This window comes from Bombyx mandarina, chromosome 23 (genome assembly GCF_030267445.1).
Source record: "Bombyx mandarina strain Sakado chromosome 23, ASM3026744v2".
NCBI classification, from domain to species: domain Eukaryota; kingdom Metazoa; phylum Arthropoda; class Insecta; order Lepidoptera; family Bombycidae; genus Bombyx; species Bombyx mandarina.
In genome coordinates this window covers 11,543,951-11,565,512 of record NC_143229.1, presented here as the reverse complement: position 1 = coordinate 11,565,512, position 21,562 = coordinate 11,543,951, and the positions used below count along the sequence as shown (strand labels likewise).

At 34.7% G+C, this 21,562-nt stretch overlaps 2 protein-coding genes across 4 annotated transcripts; both read right to left on the bottom strand.

Moving 5' to 3' along the window:
- Positions 1 to 457: 457 nt before the first annotated feature.
- Positions 458 to 15,646, bottom strand: Ir25a (ionotropic receptor 25a). 3 transcript variants are annotated; one of them, XM_028178218.2, is made up of 12 exons: positions 15,469 to 15,637; positions 14,786 to 14,935; positions 14,079 to 14,381; positions 13,487 to 13,901; positions 13,253 to 13,367; positions 12,841 to 13,080; positions 12,277 to 12,665; positions 10,263 to 10,466; positions 9,399 to 9,584; positions 5,831 to 6,163; positions 1,920 to 2,160; positions 458 to 839 (listed from the first exon to the last, which is right to left on the bottom strand). In XM_028178218.2, exons 1-12 carry the CDS (start codon positions 15,578 to 15,580, stop codon positions 729 to 731), a joined length of 2,799 nt encoding a protein of 932 aa, XP_028034019.2. In that variant the 5' UTR covers positions 15,581 to 15,637; the 3' UTR covers positions 458 to 728. The 3 variants fall into 3 exon arrangements, with proteins under 3 accessions (XP_028034019.2, XP_089593951.1, XP_089593950.1); XM_089737825.1 differs by lacking the exon at positions 5,831 to 6,163 and having other exon boundaries at positions 15,469 to 15,646; XM_089737824.1 differs by lacking the exon at positions 15,469 to 15,637 and having other exon boundaries at positions 14,079 to 14,374; positions 14,786 to 14,919.
- A 684-nt stretch (positions 15,647 to 16,330) lies between these two features.
- Positions 16,331 to 19,639, bottom strand: LOC114245927 (uncharacterized). Its single transcript, XM_089737826.1, has 3 exons — positions 19,146 to 19,639; positions 17,775 to 17,968; positions 16,331 to 17,660 (listed from the first exon to the last, which is right to left on the bottom strand). Exons 1-3 carry the CDS (start codon positions 19,169 to 19,171, stop codon positions 17,530 to 17,532), a joined length of 351 nt encoding a protein of 116 aa, XP_089593952.1. The 5' UTR covers positions 19,172 to 19,639; the 3' UTR covers positions 16,331 to 17,529.
- Between the last annotated feature and the right edge of the window lie 1,923 nt (positions 19,640 to 21,562).

Below are 21,562 nucleotides of genomic sequence, written 5' to 3'. Positions count from 1 at the left end.
AAGAGTATGTATGCGTGTGTGTTAAATACATGGTAGTGTGTGTAATGTTTTTTTATTGATTCAATGTATTTTTATGCATAATTCCAAAAAATATTAACATTCTGCACTCCTTCTCTATGTTTTCTATAAGTGTGGGAAATTCCATACTCCTCTGTCCGTGCAATTTTCGTAAAAAGGGGTACAAAGTATTCACGTGTATATATAGATACTAGCGACCCGCCCTCGCTTCGCTTCGGAAACATTAAAACAAACATGAAACCAAAAAAATAAAATAAAAATTTTTTAAAAAAAGTAGCCTATGTTCATTAGGGACAATGTCGGCTTCTAATGGAAAAAGAATTTTTCAAATCGGTCCAGTAGTTTCGGAGCCTATTCGAAACAAACAAACAAACAAATCTTTCCTCTTTATAATATTAGTATAGATAGATTTGTGGGTGGGTTAATAAAATTCTCGTAATGCTGTGCATAATAAACGTGTTTATTTCCACACACTTGCATATAAAATTTATGGAGCAGAACCTTATTATATTACGAGTAAACTAGGTCAACGACATCGCTTTAAACTACATTCATAAGCAGAAACAATTAATATATTGCATAAAAACAGAGCAACAGGACACACGGCCAATAAGATTTTATCAGTTTTACGTTTTTGAAATTCTCTAAAATAAAATTTTTAAGATCGGTTATCAAAGAAATCTCAGCTAAATCTGACATAGAATTAGATTTTAAAATTTCGGCTTTAAATCGGAGAGACCGAAGTTTCTAGAACGAAAAGTGAATCCTTCGCCTTTGACGAAATTTCCGATGTTATTCCTCGTTGATTTAGCTGGTTCCACCTGAAATGATATTACATTATTACATATATTATACAGTCGCACCGCACTATACGAATACACTGGACGTCTTATCGTTTAGACCACGATGACTTCGTTAAATAAATAATTAATTCGGCTTATAAATAGGCAAAAACAAAACGGTTAATATTATCCGCTGGTCATCCAATTTTCTTGTTAGTATTTGTTTAGTAGAAATTGACAAGCTTTAGTGGTATCATTAGGAAGATGTTACAAAAATGTTTTTTTTTAAGCTTTAAAAACAAAATGGAATGCATAATGTTAGTGTACGTAATCTTGACATCTCAGTTTAATGGTCGATCATTGAGCTGAATCTAGTCTTTTTTTTAAATCGGCAAAGACAGAAGTATGTTTGTCAATCGAAATTTTCTTTTCGTTTCATATCGACCAGCTTTACGGTTAAAATTAGATTTAACCGTTAGATTATAAAAATTTAGATTTAAATCAATTTTCTCTCACTTTTATAAGACTAATATTATAAAGAGGAAAGATTTGTTTGTTTGTTTGTTTCGAATAGGCTCCGAAACTACTGGACCGATTTGAAAAATTATTTTTCCATTAGAAGCCGACATTGTCCCTGATGAACATAGGCTACTTTTTTTATTTTTTTTTTTATTTTTTTTTTGTTTCATGTGTGTTTTAATGTTTCCGAAGCGAAGCGAGGGCGGGTCGCTAGTATAAGATAAAAATGTCTATAAACATTTGCTCGAACATCGAACATATCTACGTCAAAAAAATGAAAAATGACAATAATATGAAACTTTAATACTAATCATATCAATACTTACTGGTACATATTTACCTAACGTAGCGGGTAGATAACGGTATACGACAAGTATTACTCCAAATAAACAAAACAAAACAAACAAAAAAAGTATAATAACTGTAGAAAAATGTGCAAAAGCATTACGATGATACGTGCATTTTCAATACAAAAGTTCAAAAAGGGGCATTTGACCGGTTATGGTATGTTTGGTGTTAATTTAGTTAGTAACATCTTCTACATGATATTATTTTCGATTTTTTGTTCAATAAATACAAAGCTATATTATGTAGACATACCTGTGTGACGTCGCCGACAATTGGACGTCGCCTCCATTTATACCACCAGTACTCGACGCCCAGAGTGATGCAAGCAAGTCCTATCCCCATAAAGATAACTATGAAAACACCTCCGATGTTTTGAATAGAGATCCCGTCAGACTGGTCATCTTGCTTTTCACATTTCATCGCTTTGGGATTATTGTTCCACCAGTTTTCTTTGAGCTTCTCTAGTCTACGTCTATTAAGTAGCTGCAGAATCCTGTATCAATAACGAACGAAACGAAATTGAAAAATCAACAGTTCTCACCAAGAAAGAGAGAGAGAGAGTATTCTTTATTGTACACCAAAAAACAAATAAACAGTGCGATAAATTAAATACAAAAAAGTACAATTGGCGGTCTTATCACTAAGAGCGATCAAGATTATATTCTATTGTGAAAGTTAGTTGTATAACTATTCATATTCATATTCTTAGCTAATCGTGAATATACCACACACTGATAGTAGAGTTTTTTTTAGTATTCGCCTTGTAAGCAGACAAGCATACGTCCCACTTGATGATGAGTGGTTACCGTCGCTAATGGACGTCAGCAATGCCAGGGTCAGAGCCGAACCTTGACCGACCGGGGCAGGGTTGAGTTCACCCGTCCAAATACCACTAACTTGCCTATTTCTGCCGCGTAACAGTATTGCGTCCTATTTTGAAGACTGGAGAAGCCGTTCTAATATAGTAACTGAGACTTAGAACCTCAATATGGCTGGTGGCATTCACGTTGTGATATCTGTGTGACTCGTCGACTTGAACCCGCTAATACTATAAAATAATTCTCTGACCGTACCGTTCACAGCAACAATTGATAATTTTATGAAAATAAACTGGGACTAGTAGTGACATCTTTTGCAAGAGTAGATACAACTTAAGAAACTCACTACTTGCACAATAGATGACAGTAAGAGACAATTGATATATTGAACCTAAATTTTCTGTACGATTTAATGAATACAACACGGGATCATTAGGAAGCGACGTAATTTAGTAAAAACCCACAAATAAATTTGACATTTTAGTATAACAAGTATTGCCTTTTTTTTCGAATACTAAGAATTGTGACCGAAGTGCTAGATTCTTTGATTGCCTTTTTTGTTAATATCACAGTTAGATATTACAATAGGCTTACAAGGATGCATTACGTGAATTCTTGTCAATAATTTTAACGATATTATAAGTTTGAAGATGAAGCGGTTAGCGACCTTAATAGCAACAGTATTCAAAGGCTATGAGTAGGTATCAATCTATTAATACGAGAATAATGTTCGCCTTTTATTATGATCCAACACTGCTACTAATCCTATCCTTAACTACTAATTTTTTACTGATGGCAGGACCTCTTGTGAGTCGGCACGGGTAGGTACCACCGCCCCGCCTATTTCTGCCGTGAAGCAGTAATGCGTTTCGATTTGAAGGGTGGTGCAGCCGCTGTAACTAGACCTTACCTAGAGACCTTAGAACTTATATCTCTAGGTGGGTGGCGCATTTACGTTGTAGATGTCTACGGGCTCCAGTAACCACTTAACACTAGGTGGGCTGTGAGCTCGTCCACCCATCCAAGCAATAAAAATTAAAATAAAATAAACCCCATTTTACTTACGAGTCTTATCCCAATTTCGAAAACGAATTGCTATCAAACAGGCGGTAGGAAAATTACAATCCAATCTATTTATAGCACTCTTTCGATACATTTAGATGCTGCTGTGCCAACCCCAGCACAGTAAAGCAGCATTTTCAAACAAATTTTCAATTTATGCATCATTTCCACGCGCATAGTAGAATATGCGAAACGTGATGATGCGTTTAGCCGTAATTTATTAATAGTATCCACTTATGACGTAACCGAGTAATGGCGGTATAAACAAAGAACAACAGTAATAAATAATTTAGAAGTGAAAACATAGATGAGCTTGCTGTAGGCATTAGTTGCATCATAATTTTATTATCTCGTAATCTATAAATATACTTATTAAAATCAATTTGTGTATGCATGTTAAGTACATCAAAACAGCTGGATTGATTCAGATAAGTTTTTTAGGAAATTTTTAAGCTGTCCTAACGGGTATCCATGTGAAGTTTGATAACGATTGAATAAAATTCAAGTTAAAGATTGAATCAAAGAAAAAATATAATACTAACGCCATCTATCGACACTCAAAGAATCTTTGACCACAATTAAACATTACTTTCTATCAATAAAATAGACGCTACATTCTCAATGTACTTCACAATACCATACGTTTTAATTATATGTACTCATAATTTAAAACGCGATCAATGTGTACGTAATCATGTCCAAAGATTCGGATTTTACTAGCTGCCAATTAATTATACGAAACATTATACAACCTGAAACAAAATTATGATGCCATAATAAATACAATATGTATTAATAACAACGTTGGTAATGTTTATTTGTGATTAGTTGAGGTCATCGGTACAAGGTCTTCCAGCTAAAGGACAAGTGAATCAATTCGTGTTCGACTAGAGGCAGGTTTGTAGTCTGTTTTCAGGTGCCGTGGTTCTTCATAGATGGCGCTAGTAGGACATTAGTTATTACTTTTCATCGATATTATTACGGGACAGGCAAATCCTTATCATTGCACGCACGGTAAGTATAGACTATAGTTATATATATAATACAAACATTCATTACTTTATAATTCATACAAATAGCCAGAGAAATCTGTTCAATAACTACAATTTAAAATCACAACTTATAAACGTGTAACCATTTGGAATATTAACGGTGATTTCTATCGACAACCTTGTTTAAAGCTGTATTATTACGCACAAAAAGGACAGTGATTTTCCTGGAATGATTTTAGGTATATCAAATGCTGTGAGAATTTAAGCGGCCTAGATACCTACAACAATATTCAACTACAAAGAATCTTTGAAAGTATAATATCTTCTAAAATAATTCTAATAATCTTCTAATTCAAAATATGCCTAATTGGTTTTCGTTTTCAACAACCTCGGGGTGAAAATAATGTTTTAGTTCGTATCCGAAATTGATCAGCTACCTGTTACCACGGAAAATCTTTGCTTTAATACAAAAATCTTTATGAGTATGTAATTTGGATTCCAAATCGTTTCACAGAACAAAAGTTGTATATTGAAGAAACTAGATGGCGTTAGTTGTAAAACAAAAAATTCTAGACATTCTTACAGTATTTTTCCATTCTACAGACTATATATAGGCTAGGTAAGCGTGCGAGCGTTATAAAAGATAAAAATTAGTATTCTGTTCATTACCCTCATGTAATTTTACTCTGTGTCACTAAAATAAGTCTACGATTCATCACTGCGAGATTATGTCTTCGATCTTTAAAGAAAAGTAAATGTCAGGAAGCAAGTAAAATTAAGATTGATCGCGTATATTTTAGGAATTGATAGTGAACAACTTTCTAAAAATTTTAATAAGCAGACGAGCTTGTGCGATAACGAGTGGTCATGGATGGTCATGGACAACACAAATGCAAAGGACAACTGAGATACTGCCTACTGCTGTATATTAAAAATATCTTATAGGTTACTTATTTACAATTAATAAATATGATTTATTTTTAGGGCTGTGTCTATGAGTTAATTTACGTGGTAATGACGTGGTGTTTAGGGCGACGTCGACTGTTTACCATTCGGTGTACAGGATTGGGTATGGAAGCGCTCAGGAAACGCCGTGAATGGGAGTTCATTTTGGAGCCGTGTAATTAGTGACAAGGTAATGTATGCTGTATGTCAATTGACCTCGCAATTTACTAATATTTTTAATAATTAGTGAGAAAGAGATATATAGACAGATAGGTAGAGAGAGGAAGAGAAAGAAAGAAAGAGAGAAGAAAAGAATTAGTCTCCGTATCTATTGTGTTTTACTTACGCGTTGTTAAACTGGTCTTTCAAAGGAGATCCTTGCTGCACGGCAATAGCGTAAGGCTTCCTCGAGAATTCGTCTCCGACCATCTGAAGATCGCAGCTCGTCAGGACATAGTACCTAACGTCCGTAGCGTCTCCCAGCCAGGCGAAACCTTCGCTCGAGCTCTTCGAATCTCTAACCCTTTGCACGGCTTCCTCTATCGAGTTAGGTAAGCCTGCCTCTTTCATGGCCTGCCACATTTTACTGTATTTATCGCTGACAGGATAATCCCATACGGCTAGTTTAGCGCGTTCGACATCACTTAGACTGTCGTTCAAACTCATTTCTTTCCATATTCTACAATTCATTAATTTTTGGTTAGTACGCAAACAAACACTTAGAAGACAAACGTGCTCAAAGTTTACGAGAGCTCACACAGTATTGAATACGACATATTATTATAACGTACTCACAACTATAGGGTAAAATACACATTTTGATCAGAGTGTCTAAGCATAATGTAGATGTCAAGAAGAAATGGGTAGTGTAGTGGTGCCAATAACTTTGTAAGATTCAAAAAATCCAAACATTTACTAAAGAAAACAAGATCCTCTAGGATGATACGTCAGGGTATGATTATAAAAATACCCTAACTCAAATAAAGATGCTCGTTGGCTTATCTATCTCTATCACCTGGGATAATATAAATATTATTTTGATTTGTGTCTACGTTTATCTTATCGTGAGATTGAAAACCTAAGTTCAATAAACTGTAAAACCTCAAGTTCTGTGAGTCAAGAAATGAAAATCTCAATAAATTCTGCTTATAAAAATATTTAACGGTAGTTAACACAATATTCAAATGCCCATTTAAGCTACCATCATAAAATTTCTTATTTTTTAAGCATGGCAATTAGTTTCGTGCGATGCAAAAGTTGCCAGTGTCAAATTTATAAAAATCTTCATTTATTCAACTCAGTATCAACTCACTTCAATTCAGTATAAGTAGTTACCTACATATTCTGGTATGTGAAAAATCAAATGGCGCTAAACAAGATGAAGTTGATTTATTTGAGATTAATCAATTACGATGAAATTAAATGGAACGAGATCATATGGAATGAAACAAGTCTCATGTAAATTAGTTTTTATTTGGTACTGAGACTTCGGTGGACTTTTGGGAATGATCCCAGAAGCCAGGTTGACTTTATTTCATTTTCTTTCACTTGTACACTTTTATAGATGCTAAACTATTAATAAGACTATATTATTATAGGTTTGAAAAACCTTCACAAACCTTGACCTTGACAAACCTTCGCTCCACACTTTCCCGCCAAAAAATCCAACAGAACAGTTATATACCCTATTATTAATTTAGGGTTATAAGTTATACTATGCGAAACAGTATGATTTAAAATGAATGAATTATTTATATGATGTACGTACTGATTATAAATGTTATCATTCATAATATTATAATAATGTTCTAATAAGATACGATAAAAATAGTTTACAATCATAATAAACGATAAATCAAATGGTATGATTAGTTATTTAAGTGATGTATTCGATTAATAGATATCAAAAATCGATAAATCGATGCTTTCTTATACGTAGAGATATTGAAAGATGTTCGAGCCCTCAATACTTTATACAATGAGGCTTGATCTCAAATGTGGTTATTATTGTCTAATGTCTATATGGAGTCCGGTAAACGTTTGACATTACGAAAATTTAAAAACAAAAAATATAAACAGTTTTTTATTTTATTTCAATCTTGTGATTTGAGGTCAAAGTTTATTAATAACGAAATTCCACTAAGTAATATAAAAAAAACAAGTCTTTAAAGAAAGGCGCTTATCAAAAACCCGTTGAACCCAAAAACGCGTGGAGGTGTGACCGATAAGAAAATTAGATAAAAATTAAACGTTGTACGTGTAAGCCATTCTCTATGTACGAATGGAGGATACAAAATTAGCGTTTACTAAAACATTGATAATATGTTAACTATTTATTTGTGTTTTAAAAGTTCAAACTTCAACAAATGATTCAATTGTTGCATGAGCATTGCTAAAACTATTTTAAACCTATGCGTTTGTGCTAAATTAAATTATGTATCTTCACTTCGGACGTATATTGACTGTCCGTGTTTGCTTTTTGTGTGAAGGCACTTCTTATCATCTCCTAACGCTTGCGTTAAAGAAATATAAAAGAATTTGCCAGCGGATACGGCTGGCAAAGGTACTGGCAAAAATAAAGATAGGAGTGCCTTTAAATTATTCATTGATTGTAGCTATTTACCATAAGGTTTTCTGTGAAATTGTCAGTCAAATAAACAATTAAAAGCGATCGAGTCTAATAGTGCCCACTTCCATTAGTTCTTAATAAAAAAACTACAATACGAATTCTTCGGTAGGTACGTATACAAATATTGTAACCAGTTAGTTTCCTTTGCGAAACATAAATGTCATTAAACATTTTCATTCATTACTGGCGACCTGCCCTCGCGGCGAAAACACCTGGCGTGCGTCACCTGCGTGACACGAAAAATAAAGTATTCGAAAATTAAGTATGAATATATAAATAAAAATACAAGAATAAGATGGTAGGTAGCATCGGCAATGTTTGCGCGCGAAAATCAAAGAAAGGAGTACCTATGCCTTTAGGCAACGAATATTAAACCGCACAGGTAGTTTGGGCGCGAAAATTAAAGAAAAGAGTGCGTATGACCAACGAAATCGATTAATATTCGAATTTAAGCAACAAATCGTTGATCGTCCCATAAAACGCCTATACGGCAACTTTTAAGGTCACAAGGCAATGTACGTGTCAATGTCAACTATGATATTAATTCAGTGTTTTCGTAAATAATGATGCTAATGAAACTAATGAATGCCTACAAGTTTCGTTGTTTTACGTATAATGGCGTTGCGAGAACGTTTTATTCAACGTTTGTTATCAACTTGTGCAGATCGATAATGATTACAAGTACTATTTTATGTGTAGTTGATTCTGTTAAATTGCGCGCGTGTGTATGTGTTTTTATTGCTTATGCCGATCATCGAGCTCATTATCCGCCTTATATTAACTGGTTACCAGAGCCCATAGACATTAATAATGTAAATATCACCATTCAGGTTGCGACATGAGTTGTAAGTCTCATGTCTATAGTACAACAGTCTCATGGATGAGGTTTCCGCGCCTAGGGTGCGCGTGGAGTATGTGAGTCTGGACTGTCCACAGATATAGAACTGCTGCCTCAACCTACCAACATAATGCTTCGCGACAGACCGGTGGTAACTTCCGAGCGGGCTCCCAACATGCCCTACCACTAGTAAACTAACAGCTTAGCGTATCCAGTCTTAATGCAACTTGTACCTGTATGTTGAGAGTAATAAGGTGCTATTTGCAGATGGCAGTGGACGGGCAGATTGCAGATAGCTGGTGTTGAATTGTTACATGACTCATACACGTGAATGTAACCGACCGCTTTATTGTTGTGATGGCTGCCTTAAATATGAATGCTAAATCGAAGGAAATTATCCTTGTGGGCTCACAACACGTCCTACCGATTATAATTAAATATACTCACTCATAAAATCTGACTTCGATAGCGGCCATCCTTTCGAAATATGTCATGGCGGCAGAACCATTCAATGGAGCGTACTGTATTTTGTATTGCTTCGATAGATCGTCCAACGATTCTATTGGAGTATCCAAACGAGATACAGTGAGGAAAGCCGCCAAATTCGCGGTGTACGATGCTATTATTATGAAACTGAAAATTATTAACATCGAAATATGTAAATAATCTATGAGTAAATTTAATTTTATTATTAATAAGCTATTCGCACGAAAATCTACAATGGCTATGTTTTTTTAATTATTCGAATTCGGAACGAAATTAAATGCGACAAATTTTTCGAATATGGCGCCATTTACGTCCATAATTTACTAGGAAGAAGCATCTTTCAGCTTTGTAGTCTCGTGACTGGTCTTACTCATAATATGTTAAATACATAATACAAGAGTTCAACGACACGAACACATTGATTAGTGGCAAGTGTGGAACCAGATTCAGTAGGTATTCAAAGGCTAAAATTCACATTTTTCGTACCAATTTCGTTGTTTTTATCACGCTTTTATTAGCTTGGTCTGTGTGTGTGTGGGTGCGCGCGCGTGTGTGTTGTGTAACGGAAGCTTAGAATGTCATTTTCTTATAAAAGACTCACTTCAGTCAAATAATTACTAAGCATCCTCACTAATTAGAAAGATAAACGAAACGAATAAATCGATTGCTATTTCGATTTATTATTTAAGCATGTTTTTGGCTGTTTTTGGGCTACATTAAAATATATATTTTTAACATTTAGGTACATACTTCATTAAATACCGAAACATTGCAGAACTGGTGGTTTTTTAATCCGTTAATTAATTAAGCTTAAAGTATACTTACCCGAACAGCCACCAAGTAGCGGCAAGCAATCTCCCGGATAGGTTTTTCGGCGCCTCCCCTCCGCCTTGCGGGGTAAGTGACGTCATACAGAACCAAAGACATTCTTTAAGCGTAAATTCGCGTTTTTCCTCGTCGTCTTTGTATTTTTCTCGATTGTTCTGGTAACTATACGGACTCCATTTGTCGAATACCCACATTAAAAAGCTGAGAAATGATTATTCTCGATTAACGATGTACGATTTTGAGTCGGTCTTTTAAAATATATCAAACTAGACTGAGACCAATCGGTCCCGATGGAAGATTTGATATTTCCAATATTTTTTTCTAATTTGCCACAAAAAATGTGCTATAAATTTTTACACATTTTTATAGATTTTATAGCGGCAGTGCTCAATATCCGATTTAATTGGAATAACTTTAATCACCGCAAATAGGTAAGGCGGTACATGCCAGGTCAATTCCTTTAGCAAACGCATGTGTCCTCCCGAGAACGGGATAATTATATCGGTTCAAACTCGCCCCCTCTTAATTATTGAGATGAACCACAACTGTACCGAATGGCGGTGGACGCGATATTTTTCCGCCAAACATCTTTTAAACAGCTATAATATTATTATAAGACTCGTCATTTGGTCAATAGTCTAACACTACACAAATGACACGAATTCCACATAAAATGTTCAACAAAGTTACATATAAAATGTTTAGTTTAGATTATTCCGTATTCATTACCTACTTTAAAATAAATCGGCTGAATACGTTTTAATGTTTCACGTCAACGTGTACAATTGATTCCAAATAGAATTTCAATTTAGAACCATAACTCGAAGCACTAAAGATTAAAATTAAATAGCAAAGAAAAAAATGTTGTTGCTAAGTGTAATGTTCTCAAGAACACTTCAACGTGGTTGAATATATTTACAATTTCGTTATTCATATAACATAAAAAATTTCAATTTAAATTAACGTTGGTATGTCATGAGTAAATTGTCAAATAAAACTATTAAATAACAAACGGTCGGAAATAATAGAATATGTAGTACTTAAGACTTAAGCTACATTATTATTAGAAACTGTAATGCATACTGATGTAGATCTACATCAGTAAGATTTTTTTTTATAGAAATATAATTTTTAGAAGAAACATTTTATTTTCTTTATTTTTGCCTTAATCTATGTTTAATTATCTACCTGTTTCGATTTATGGTATTTAAAAAGGAAAAATCATGCATTTAAGGGTTAAGAACCTCAGCTTGAAGTCAGTTAAAATCAAAATGAAACCAGACACCAGGGGACCTTGAGGATTTTGGAATTAAAATTTCATTTAATAATCGACCTTTTTACACTATGAGGTTATCACTATATATATTAATACATTTTAATCTCAATATGATTTATAGGTTAGGTTAGTGTTTGGATTTATTTATTCTTGACAGTTGAAACACGTTCAGTCTTAAGATCCACGTTCTTTTTTTTAAAGAATTTAAGAGCGGCATTGAAAAGGGTTAATTACTCTTTAGTTACAACACATAACACTGCTAACACTACTTTAAATTCCCGTGAAAATTAGTTGATGCTCAACCTCCAATGAAATTTAGTTCAGCGCATACATTAAGTATATACAATCGTAAATAGCAACAGTTCGTTGTATGGGTTAAGCAAGCCATTGCATGACCTCGTTCTATTAAATCTGTCAGATAAGAAATAATAGAAACAAGTGAGCATTACCCATCGATCCGTCTAAATAATAGTAATAGAGAACGTAGTTTTTCATCCACAACTTTCATTGTAACGAAATCAAAAATATGAAGCTTATGTTCATTTGAAATGGCGCTTGTTGAATGAATGAAGAAGACGGCTAACCTTCTGTTGATTTTCATTAATACAAAGGAGACAAGAAGTATGTTTGTAGAAAATTTTATATAAAATATAAGGAACCTCGGACGAGACGATCTTCGTAGAGAACTTGTTTTGCGATACCGAGTATAAATCGGATGATGTCATCGTGGCTTACCTGGTAAAGAAGTAAGCGGCAAGTATCGACAGCCACACGTCATTTTCCAGTACTGTTAAAAATTTAAACAGTGACGTCGGTGTTCTAGGCAACTTCATCATTATCGTTATACCCACCAAATCGTAGTAAGGCACTGTGAAATCTACAACATTTTCCCTCTCAGCCATTACTGACAGAGAAGTTAGAGCGATATCCGCTCTCTTTTCAATCAATTCTTTTATGATGCCGTTCCAGTTACCATTCTCGTCCATCGTTCCGAAATTACCGTCAGGTGATAAAGTCACTTCGTAATCAAACTTAACGATTTGACGAATCTCCTCGATTAGGTCAATGCAATATCCCTTAAAACCTTTAGGGGCATTATCGTCTCGTATTATGAAGGGTTGTTGCTAAAAATACATGAATTAATGAAACGAAATTCGTAATTTATAGATTGGTAATAATAATTCCAGACGCATACGTTATTCACAATGACCGAGTATTTGTTCAGTTGTAACTCAGCCAACTGACGAAATTTTTATCAGGTTGACAACAACTTTAAACAAAGCGAGTTCATTTACCCACCTCGACTGTAACAACTCTGTACACAAGTTGAGCGGAATAATCGCTCATGTTATCGGAATCAGTCAAAGACAGCGGATTGTTAAGACCAGCTTTCCAAGTTCCTAGGGCCTTACTGCCTATAGAAGCACCATCTTTGACGGTAACTGCTGATAAATCAGTACTAAATTCCATGTAGCTTCTTCCATTCATAGGGTCGTCTCCGGGGATATAAAACGGAGCATAAGTTGGAGTCTCTTTCACCTGTGGACACAAGGCTCAAAGCACTAAAGTGCGAATCCGTAAAATTATGAAAATGTTATTTAAATGACAGTTCAGTGAGGTGTAAATTATTATTAGATATATCTCATTATTTACATCACTAAACGTAAATATAATTTCGAATCAGAGAAATTATGTTATTGTGTCAACGTACCTCTTGAAAAGCCAGTTTAAGATCCAAGGTCCTGTTAGGTGTATTCTTGCCGTCGTAATCGTCGCATGTGATATATTTCATGTTATTTGGCCACTTGCCAGAGTCCAGTAGGGATCTGGAAATTCACAAATGCGTATGCACGGAATAAACCAAGCTAGAATTAGACAAACAACAGAGTACTCGGTACGGTATAGGAATCAGCATTAATGCTAGATTAATAAAGGCGATTATTACTTGACAGCCAAAAATGTCCTCAAAGACAAGTCGAAGTAGAACGCAGATGTAATTTCCGGCTCCCCGTTCATGCTATAAGTGGTTTTGATTTTTCCCAAACGATCTCTGCTCTTTGCGTCTGGCGTTGGTCTCATATAAACAATTGTGGCATCTTTACAGCCGCAAGTAATGTCTCCTTTATCTAACGAGAACGCGAACCAGGCCGTTTTCCGGCCGAAATACTGATTTTCATCCGCTGCGTCTAGCACGTTTTTGATAGTCCTCAAACTACCGACAATGAAGAAATTTACTATATCCAATTCCCGCAGGCTGCGTAATTGAGTTTTGATGTCTTCTTTGTTAAAACTTTTTACTGGCGTAATAACATGACGAGTTGGAATATTTTGTAGTAAAGATTTGTATTTATGGTCCATAACTAAAAAATAATAAATAAAAAAAATTAAATTACCGAATCGCTTAAATAGTACATTTAATTATTACAAATAGGAACATCAATTATTCATATAATCACCTACTAACAACTACAACTACTACTAACTATTAAATTAAGAAAATAGAGGACTTTTAATTAATTAGGCCATCAATTACATACCAAAAAGCTCGTCAAAGATAATTGCGGCATTCGTGATATCTTGTTTAGTAACAATAGCTCTGATGGATTCAGGTAGTATATCTGCAGGAGGCATCACTTGCAGAAGAAATTTAGTTTGGTTAGCATTAAGTGACCTCCATTGTCGTAGATCTCCCGTTTGTCCGAATGAACCCGATATCGTTGGCAATGCCAATGCAGCGGTGAAAGATTTTATAGTTTCTGATCCGACGCCGGTCATTGTGAAATCCAAGACAACGTGAGGTGTTTTTTTCGATGATAGCATATCGTTGTATTTCCTGCAAACTATAACTCTGAACATTACTAATAAAATTAACAATTTGCTACAGTAATTTTGTCAGCTTAATCGCTTCGTTTTCGCGACAAGGAAAAACCTTGAAGCATCTCCGCGCTCCATAAATATGTACCTACTAGTGACATGTCGGTTTGTGGTGTTAGTTACAGTAAATCGTACAAGATTTTCATCTAAAGGTTCAGTGAAAATTTTCTTAAGTTACATATATACCTACAATTTCACTAAATAGCCTAGCAACTGTTTACAATCAGACTCAGCTGTTTACGTTTATTGTTCAGTTAATAATACAAAGGGTTTTGTACGTACGTGTTATGTGATTACTTTTTTACTTGGTTATCATGACCAATCGACTCAAGATTTTGTCTATAAGAAAATCCCTTATGTATAAGCTTACCATTTTCTAGGAAAGTTTTGGCGTCAGATCTGTTTCCAACGACAATAACTGGTTCTATCGCTAATCCTAAACTTGGATTACGTCTCACATATTCTTTCGCTATTTCAAAGGATTTTTCAGCTAGGGCATTATTTTCTTCGTTGATTAATACTGGAAACCGACGTATTTAAATTTATTTTATTACATTCTATTGGTCACTCTACTTTCTTAGTTCTATTTGAGTACGCATCCGTAATATACGATAGAATAACTCATGTCGAATTAGGGTTGCTAAATATAAAATATTTAGCTGTTCCTTGAATAAGAGCTCAGATATCAATCAACGCTGTAGTAAATTATTATTTATTACGGGTTAATTTTAAATTAGGTATCTAACTCTATCGGTAAACAGGTAAATGGCATGTATTCTGTATCTTTAAACATATTCTTTCAGAAACTTATGTTGAACTCAGCGAAAATATAACTTCAACTATTCATTTCTAACTTAAGCGCTAGCTGTTCTAGCATGAGCTATTTGTGTTATTTCATAAAAAGTACTAGTAGCACTAGCAACAGCGGTTATTAAACTTCGTTAAAAACTGTATCTTGCGAGCGCTGGGCCTTAGCGAGTCATAAGCCGGAACCGCGAAGGTAGGTATTTAATGGTGAAAAAGCAAGATCTAAAGTTATACAAAAATACTCACAAACATTAATATTCTGCGTCGTCTGGGAAACAATTAATCTAAAAATCAAAAACTGTAGGAAAACCACAAATAAAGGCATACTATTCTGAAATATGTGGGAACTCCGGCACATATCATTGACGGATATGGGAAACTAGTGAAATTTATTTTGTCTGAGGAGCTTGTTTTCTGTTTAGTTACCAAGGAAATGTATGACCTTGTTTCGACCTACCCCTCAATATTGTGGCTCATCGTTTGTTAGACAATCATCATATTTATTGTTATACGATCAATTTTCTGAGTTTTTTTTCATACATTTTAAATTGTTTTTGTTCGTTTGTAAGTACCTATTGTTGACTAGCTTATTACACGCCCCATAGTTGTGTAATGAACATCCTATTTAGTGCCGCGAAGCATCACGAGGCCCTGATTCAGTGGTAACCTAGTTTTTCTCAAATTTGATCTTTTCCACGTTGTCTATATCCACTGTATGTCATTGACCTCGAGTAGTAGCTATTTTTACACTGGATGGGTAGATGAGCTCGCTGCCCTCCCGATGTTAAAGCCATTAGCAAAGCTAATAGGTAGGTATGCGTTTTAGGACAAGTTAGTTTCACTGTTTGGTAAAATTAGTACCTATGTACCTATCCTATCCTCCAAATCAGAACGCCCCACAGCTTAGCAGCAATGAGAATCTTTGGGATTCTAAGAAATGCGCACTCATCATACAAACCATGTATATTTTTTCTATACTAGCAATTTAATATAAAATGTTCACACGGAGCAGCAATTGATAAACTTATAGACGTGACTAAGTTTGCTTGATAGCCTCGTGAAACGTTTTCTGTAGAGGTTGTTGATAACTTTGTTTAGAAAAAAAACATTTTGTTGAGACTATTTTATTGCCAGTAATGTTTTACAAACACTCACTCCACAGTTGAGAGAAGAATTGTCAAACTGTACAAGTCTATACTATAACACTAAACAGTACCTACTCTCAACACTCAAGTTGGAATTAAAAACCTGAAAAAAGTTAGTCAACACATTTAATCTTATTAAGGAACACTGTTACGTACGTACAATCAAAGTTTACAAAATGAAGATTCATTTCAAAAAATATTCTCTTACATTATATAGGTCTGCTATTTATTAAATTACATTAGAAATAAATTAGAAAAAAAAAGGATACAAGACAAATAAAGATGTCCATAGAAGTACAAAAAAAAATAGCACACAAGTAAGTATGTCAATATGGACTTATTACCCTATTTGTCAACTTTGAACTTTAACTCCATATCTTAAAATTACTGTTGCATCGTGAACAATATTTTATTGTACGACCTTCTAAACGCGTCTACAAAAAAATCACGTGTAAACTACAACCCCCGAAACCCTAGTTTTTTTTGTGAAATTTGCAACTTCAAAGAAGGTTGTACTGTGTTCACAAAGCAATCTGTAACCAAAAATGGCAAAGGAATGTTTAAATGGTTAAGTAATAATGCCTATGAAATACAATGTGCGATATTTAACTGCTAACTTAAATTTATAACTGAATTAATTACCTAGAGATGTAATTATAAACCTTAGTTTATCTATAAATCCTTTTATTTCGAAAGCTGTTTTTATAAAACGCGTCGTTCACAGAACGGATCGTAAGTTTTCACTGAGGTGAATTACTTTGGCAGTATGTTCCTGGCTATACCATGCTTATGTACGATACTATCTTCGTACCGTAGATAAACGGTTCGTACCTACGTCCGCTGAAAAAGACAACGATACGTAAAACAGCATACAACACTCAATCTTATGTGATCAGTTCACTGCGATGCATTCAGTCACTGGCAGTTACATACATAAATTTACAATTTGCAGGTACTTTTACAGGTAAAATTTAATACACAATGTATTTATTATTATATAAACCTAAACTTAAATCAGACACAAAAGAGCTCAACCCTTCATAGTATGAGGCTATCAGTATGGGTGTAATACATTTGTAGGAGCGGGATATGTGGATGTGAGTTGAACTCTAATGGGCATTGATGCATTGCAGTAAACCAAGCATATATAATTTAGGAGATTTTAGGCAGCCGCTTCTTCCTCTGCTGGAGGGGCTTCCTCCGTTACTTTTGCCTTCTTCTCGGGAGTGGTCTTTTCTGCTGTTTCTTCATCAAGAGCCACAGATTTCCTCTTCACACCAGTCTCTTTCTTTTCTGCAAATGGGAGTTGTACTGCATTAATGACTTGTCACTATTATTGTTGTCGTAATACTAAAATACAATTTATTTGATAAGTCCTACAAAAAATAATATTTTAAAATATTCTACCTGTGGCATCACCGTTCTCAGATGCATCGTTGCTTTCTTCGGCATCACCATTTTCAGCAGGCGAATCTTCTGGGGCTTCATCGGTACCATTCTCTTTGCCATTACTTTCTGCAGCTTCAACTTTCTTAGCTGGAGACTTCTTGACTGGTGATTCTTTTGGCTCAGTTGAGGTTACTTCCTCAGGTGCAACTTCCCTGAAAGTAAAAATTGTGAATTAATAAATTGAAACAATTTTATAGCTTTGTTATTTTTTTTAATAAATACAGTAATAAATTTAATAAATTGAGAGGATATGTGCATGTTTCAATATTAAACCATTTTGTATACACAGATGTTTTTACATAAACAATGGAGAATCAAAGTGGCAGCTGAAGGACGCTTTCCATTGTAACTGGTTTTTATTTCGTTAATTATTGTAATGTTTATTTTATTTACTATGTAATTAATCCATGTTCGGTTTTTTTTAACTATGTTATTCTACTAAATGTAATATTTCGGTGCTACTAGATTTTTATCAACTATGAATGTTACAGTGGGAAAAAGCCGACAATGGCTTCACGGACCCGATTGATAGTAATTGAGCCGGAACGACACTGCAACAGTTTACGTTATAATGTTAGACAGCTAAGTGGAAGGGAGTAAAAGGAAAAGTGCCGGAACAAAACAAGTGACTGTTGCGCAAGCTTGCATGTGGGAAAGTTGCAACATAAGAATACATCGTGAACTACTCTCATTGAACGTTTCACTCCGTTGAACAGTACGGGCCGATGGCAAGTCATGAAACGTTAAAAATAACTAATGACAACGCGCGCAACCGATAACGTAACGTTTGCCGCCACAATTCTTGCAAAACTCGAGGTCTCGGCGAATTGAATTCGAATTGGCGCGCGCGGGTTCGCCCCGCGCCGGAACGCCGCGCAAGCAGCGCCATCTTGGTTACAACAACGCGCATACCGCCGGCGTGCTTCTCGCTTCACCGTTTATTATAATACGCGGCATGTAACGGAAAATGCATACAAATTGAACGACGCCCGGATTATTAATGAACAAATAATCTATCTTGCAGTTTTCTTTTGGCTAAATGCGGTTAAGAACACAGTTTTTAATGATGCGATTTTCCCGCGTGTTTTATATTTACCGGCGAATACATAATGAGCTTTAACAATGTATCAATATGAATAACAATATGCATTTCTATAATGGTTAAAGATATTTAAAAATGTATTTCTGGCAATAATTGTAAGAAAATTTCAAGAAAACATAATAATAAATTGTAAATAGGAAGCCATTTTGATCACGTTTTCTTAAGCCGCCAAAATTTTTTTGAATTATTATACGTTTTTAATGAATGAATAGTTAAAAAGCACTTACTTCTTGTCGACGGCTGCGTCTGCCATTGTTGCAAGGTAGATTAAAAAAATGAAATAACTTGAAAAGTGAATAAAAATTCAAAACACGTGTTACGCACAACGGAAAACAACGCTCACTGCACTAAAGCCGACGTCCAAATGAAGAAGGAAGGGAGGGACGGAAAAATCAACGGGAGGCGCGGGGGGACACGCACCTACTCTGAAGTTTGCGCGTGAACGTCATTATGATAAAATAAATTACCAAACCTGCTGTCAAAAAGAGATGACTATGTATCTATGTTTCAACTGCAAATAGTAACCTTGAAGTCCACTTGAGTTGAAACAAGGAGGGAAAACGCTGATATACCTCGCTCTGTCTCCCTGTTTAAAAATTGGTAATGTCAAGCCAGCAATTTTCATTAACCGTTAATAAATCCAGAATTATCTAATAAAATTTTCGTAATAACTATTCGCAAAAAATAATCGTAATAGGTTTACCCCATTTGTCCTTTTCCTTCTACAATGCCTTTCCACCTGAAGACCTAGACGAACCACTTTCTCCCCCACCACTTTTTATTTCGTTTACCTTATATTTTTATTGCTTTTTTTAATTCATGAAAAAATTGCGTTCCAACTAGGTAAGTTACATAGAAAGTAAGTACACTTAATTGTTAATTTGTCACCGTGTAACCCACTGCATTCACGAATGCCACACCAGGGCCTATGTTTGATAAAGTAAATAGGTAATCCAAGATATTTTGTTTGCCCTCAGATAACTTAACAAATAACTACGTACCTAAAAGTAAAGCGTTAGGTATTTTTGGTTTACAATACAATAACGTAAATATAATAAAAAAAGTACCTCAGTACCTATTATAAACTTATTAAAATTAATGTGAGACTTTAGGTTTTTTTTTAGATTTGGTAAAGGGATTGCATTTATTAAATGTAACCTTATTTATCATTAACTTTGTGATTTATTTATTACTATTAATCAATAGATACTGTTTATTAGTTCATTTTATACACTGATACCAAGTCATTGAATTTATTGCGGATTTCCCTGGCTCGCGATTTCGATCCGGTGGTAGTTTTAAAGAATTTGTCTTGCTAGGTTGGATGTTGGTAAATTCTTCCAAGTTGAGCCTCGTGAGCTCGCGGAACGGTTAGGGGGAAGCAAAAATAACCCTTCGAGGCAACTGGCAGATAAATAAATAAATTAAACTATGAATTAATAAATTACGTTCTAAAAATGTAACGTGATATATATTTTTACCAATCAAGTAAATTAAAGACAGGTAAAATCATTGTTAATCATAATGAATAAACCAACGTAGAAGCCACATATTTTTTTTTTTATTGCTTAGATGGGTGGACGACCTCACAGCCCACCTGGTGTTAAGTGGTTACTGGAGCCCATAGACATCCACAACGTAAATGCGCCACCTACCTTGAGATGTAAGTTCTAAGGTCTCAGTATAGTTACAACGGCTGCCCCACCCTTCAAACCGAAACGCATTACTGCTTCACGGCAGAAATAGGCAGGGCGGTGGTACCCACCCGCGCGGACTCACAAGAGGTCCTACCACCAGTAAATTAATGTAATTTAATGTTGTTTTGAAGTCCTGTACCTACTTTAATAAGTGATGCGGCTGTGTCGGTGTTTTAATCTCGCAAGTACAAATTGTTTTAATGAAATACGTACTTAATTCATGTTCACAAAAACTTCCACGATGAAGGAATAACATCGTCGAATAAAATTAAGCCCACAAAAAATTTTAATTTGCGTAATTTGATTAGTTACTATTCAAATTCGGACATACACTATAATGTGGGTAGCGGCATTCACTGTGAGATCTATGGGCTCGGATAATCACTTAGCACTACGCATCCCAAGAGCTCAGTCAGTCATCTAAGAAAAAAATGTGATTATTCTTGTAAAAAGGATACTTCGAATAAAAAATGCAGCAAATTTGAAAGCAATCACTATTATGTATTATATAAAAATTAAAGAAATAAGAACTTAATTTAAAGGAAATCATATTTTTCTCTAGCCCTATTCTGCTAATAAATAAATCATCGAAAATCATCGTAATCCAACAGTCCTTTGGCTCCAAATTATAAAATTCATAAATAATGATTTGTCCTATTTTTTATTCGTACACCTCAACTCTAAGCTGTTATAGAGCGTTAAGTGCTAAATGGATTTACTTAAATTAAATATTATAAATTTTATTTAAAAAAAAAAACTGACGACTTCCCGCCAACACGTTCACATTGAGCTAAAAACACAGAGACTGACCGAAAAATCTTAAATTGATGTCACCATTTGATCTGCGATATTGAACTTTAGGTCAATGCAGCTAAAGAATTGTTCATGCGCAAATATAACGCCATGTCATTGCTACTCGCTAGGTCGATGGCTCTGAGAAATCTTGG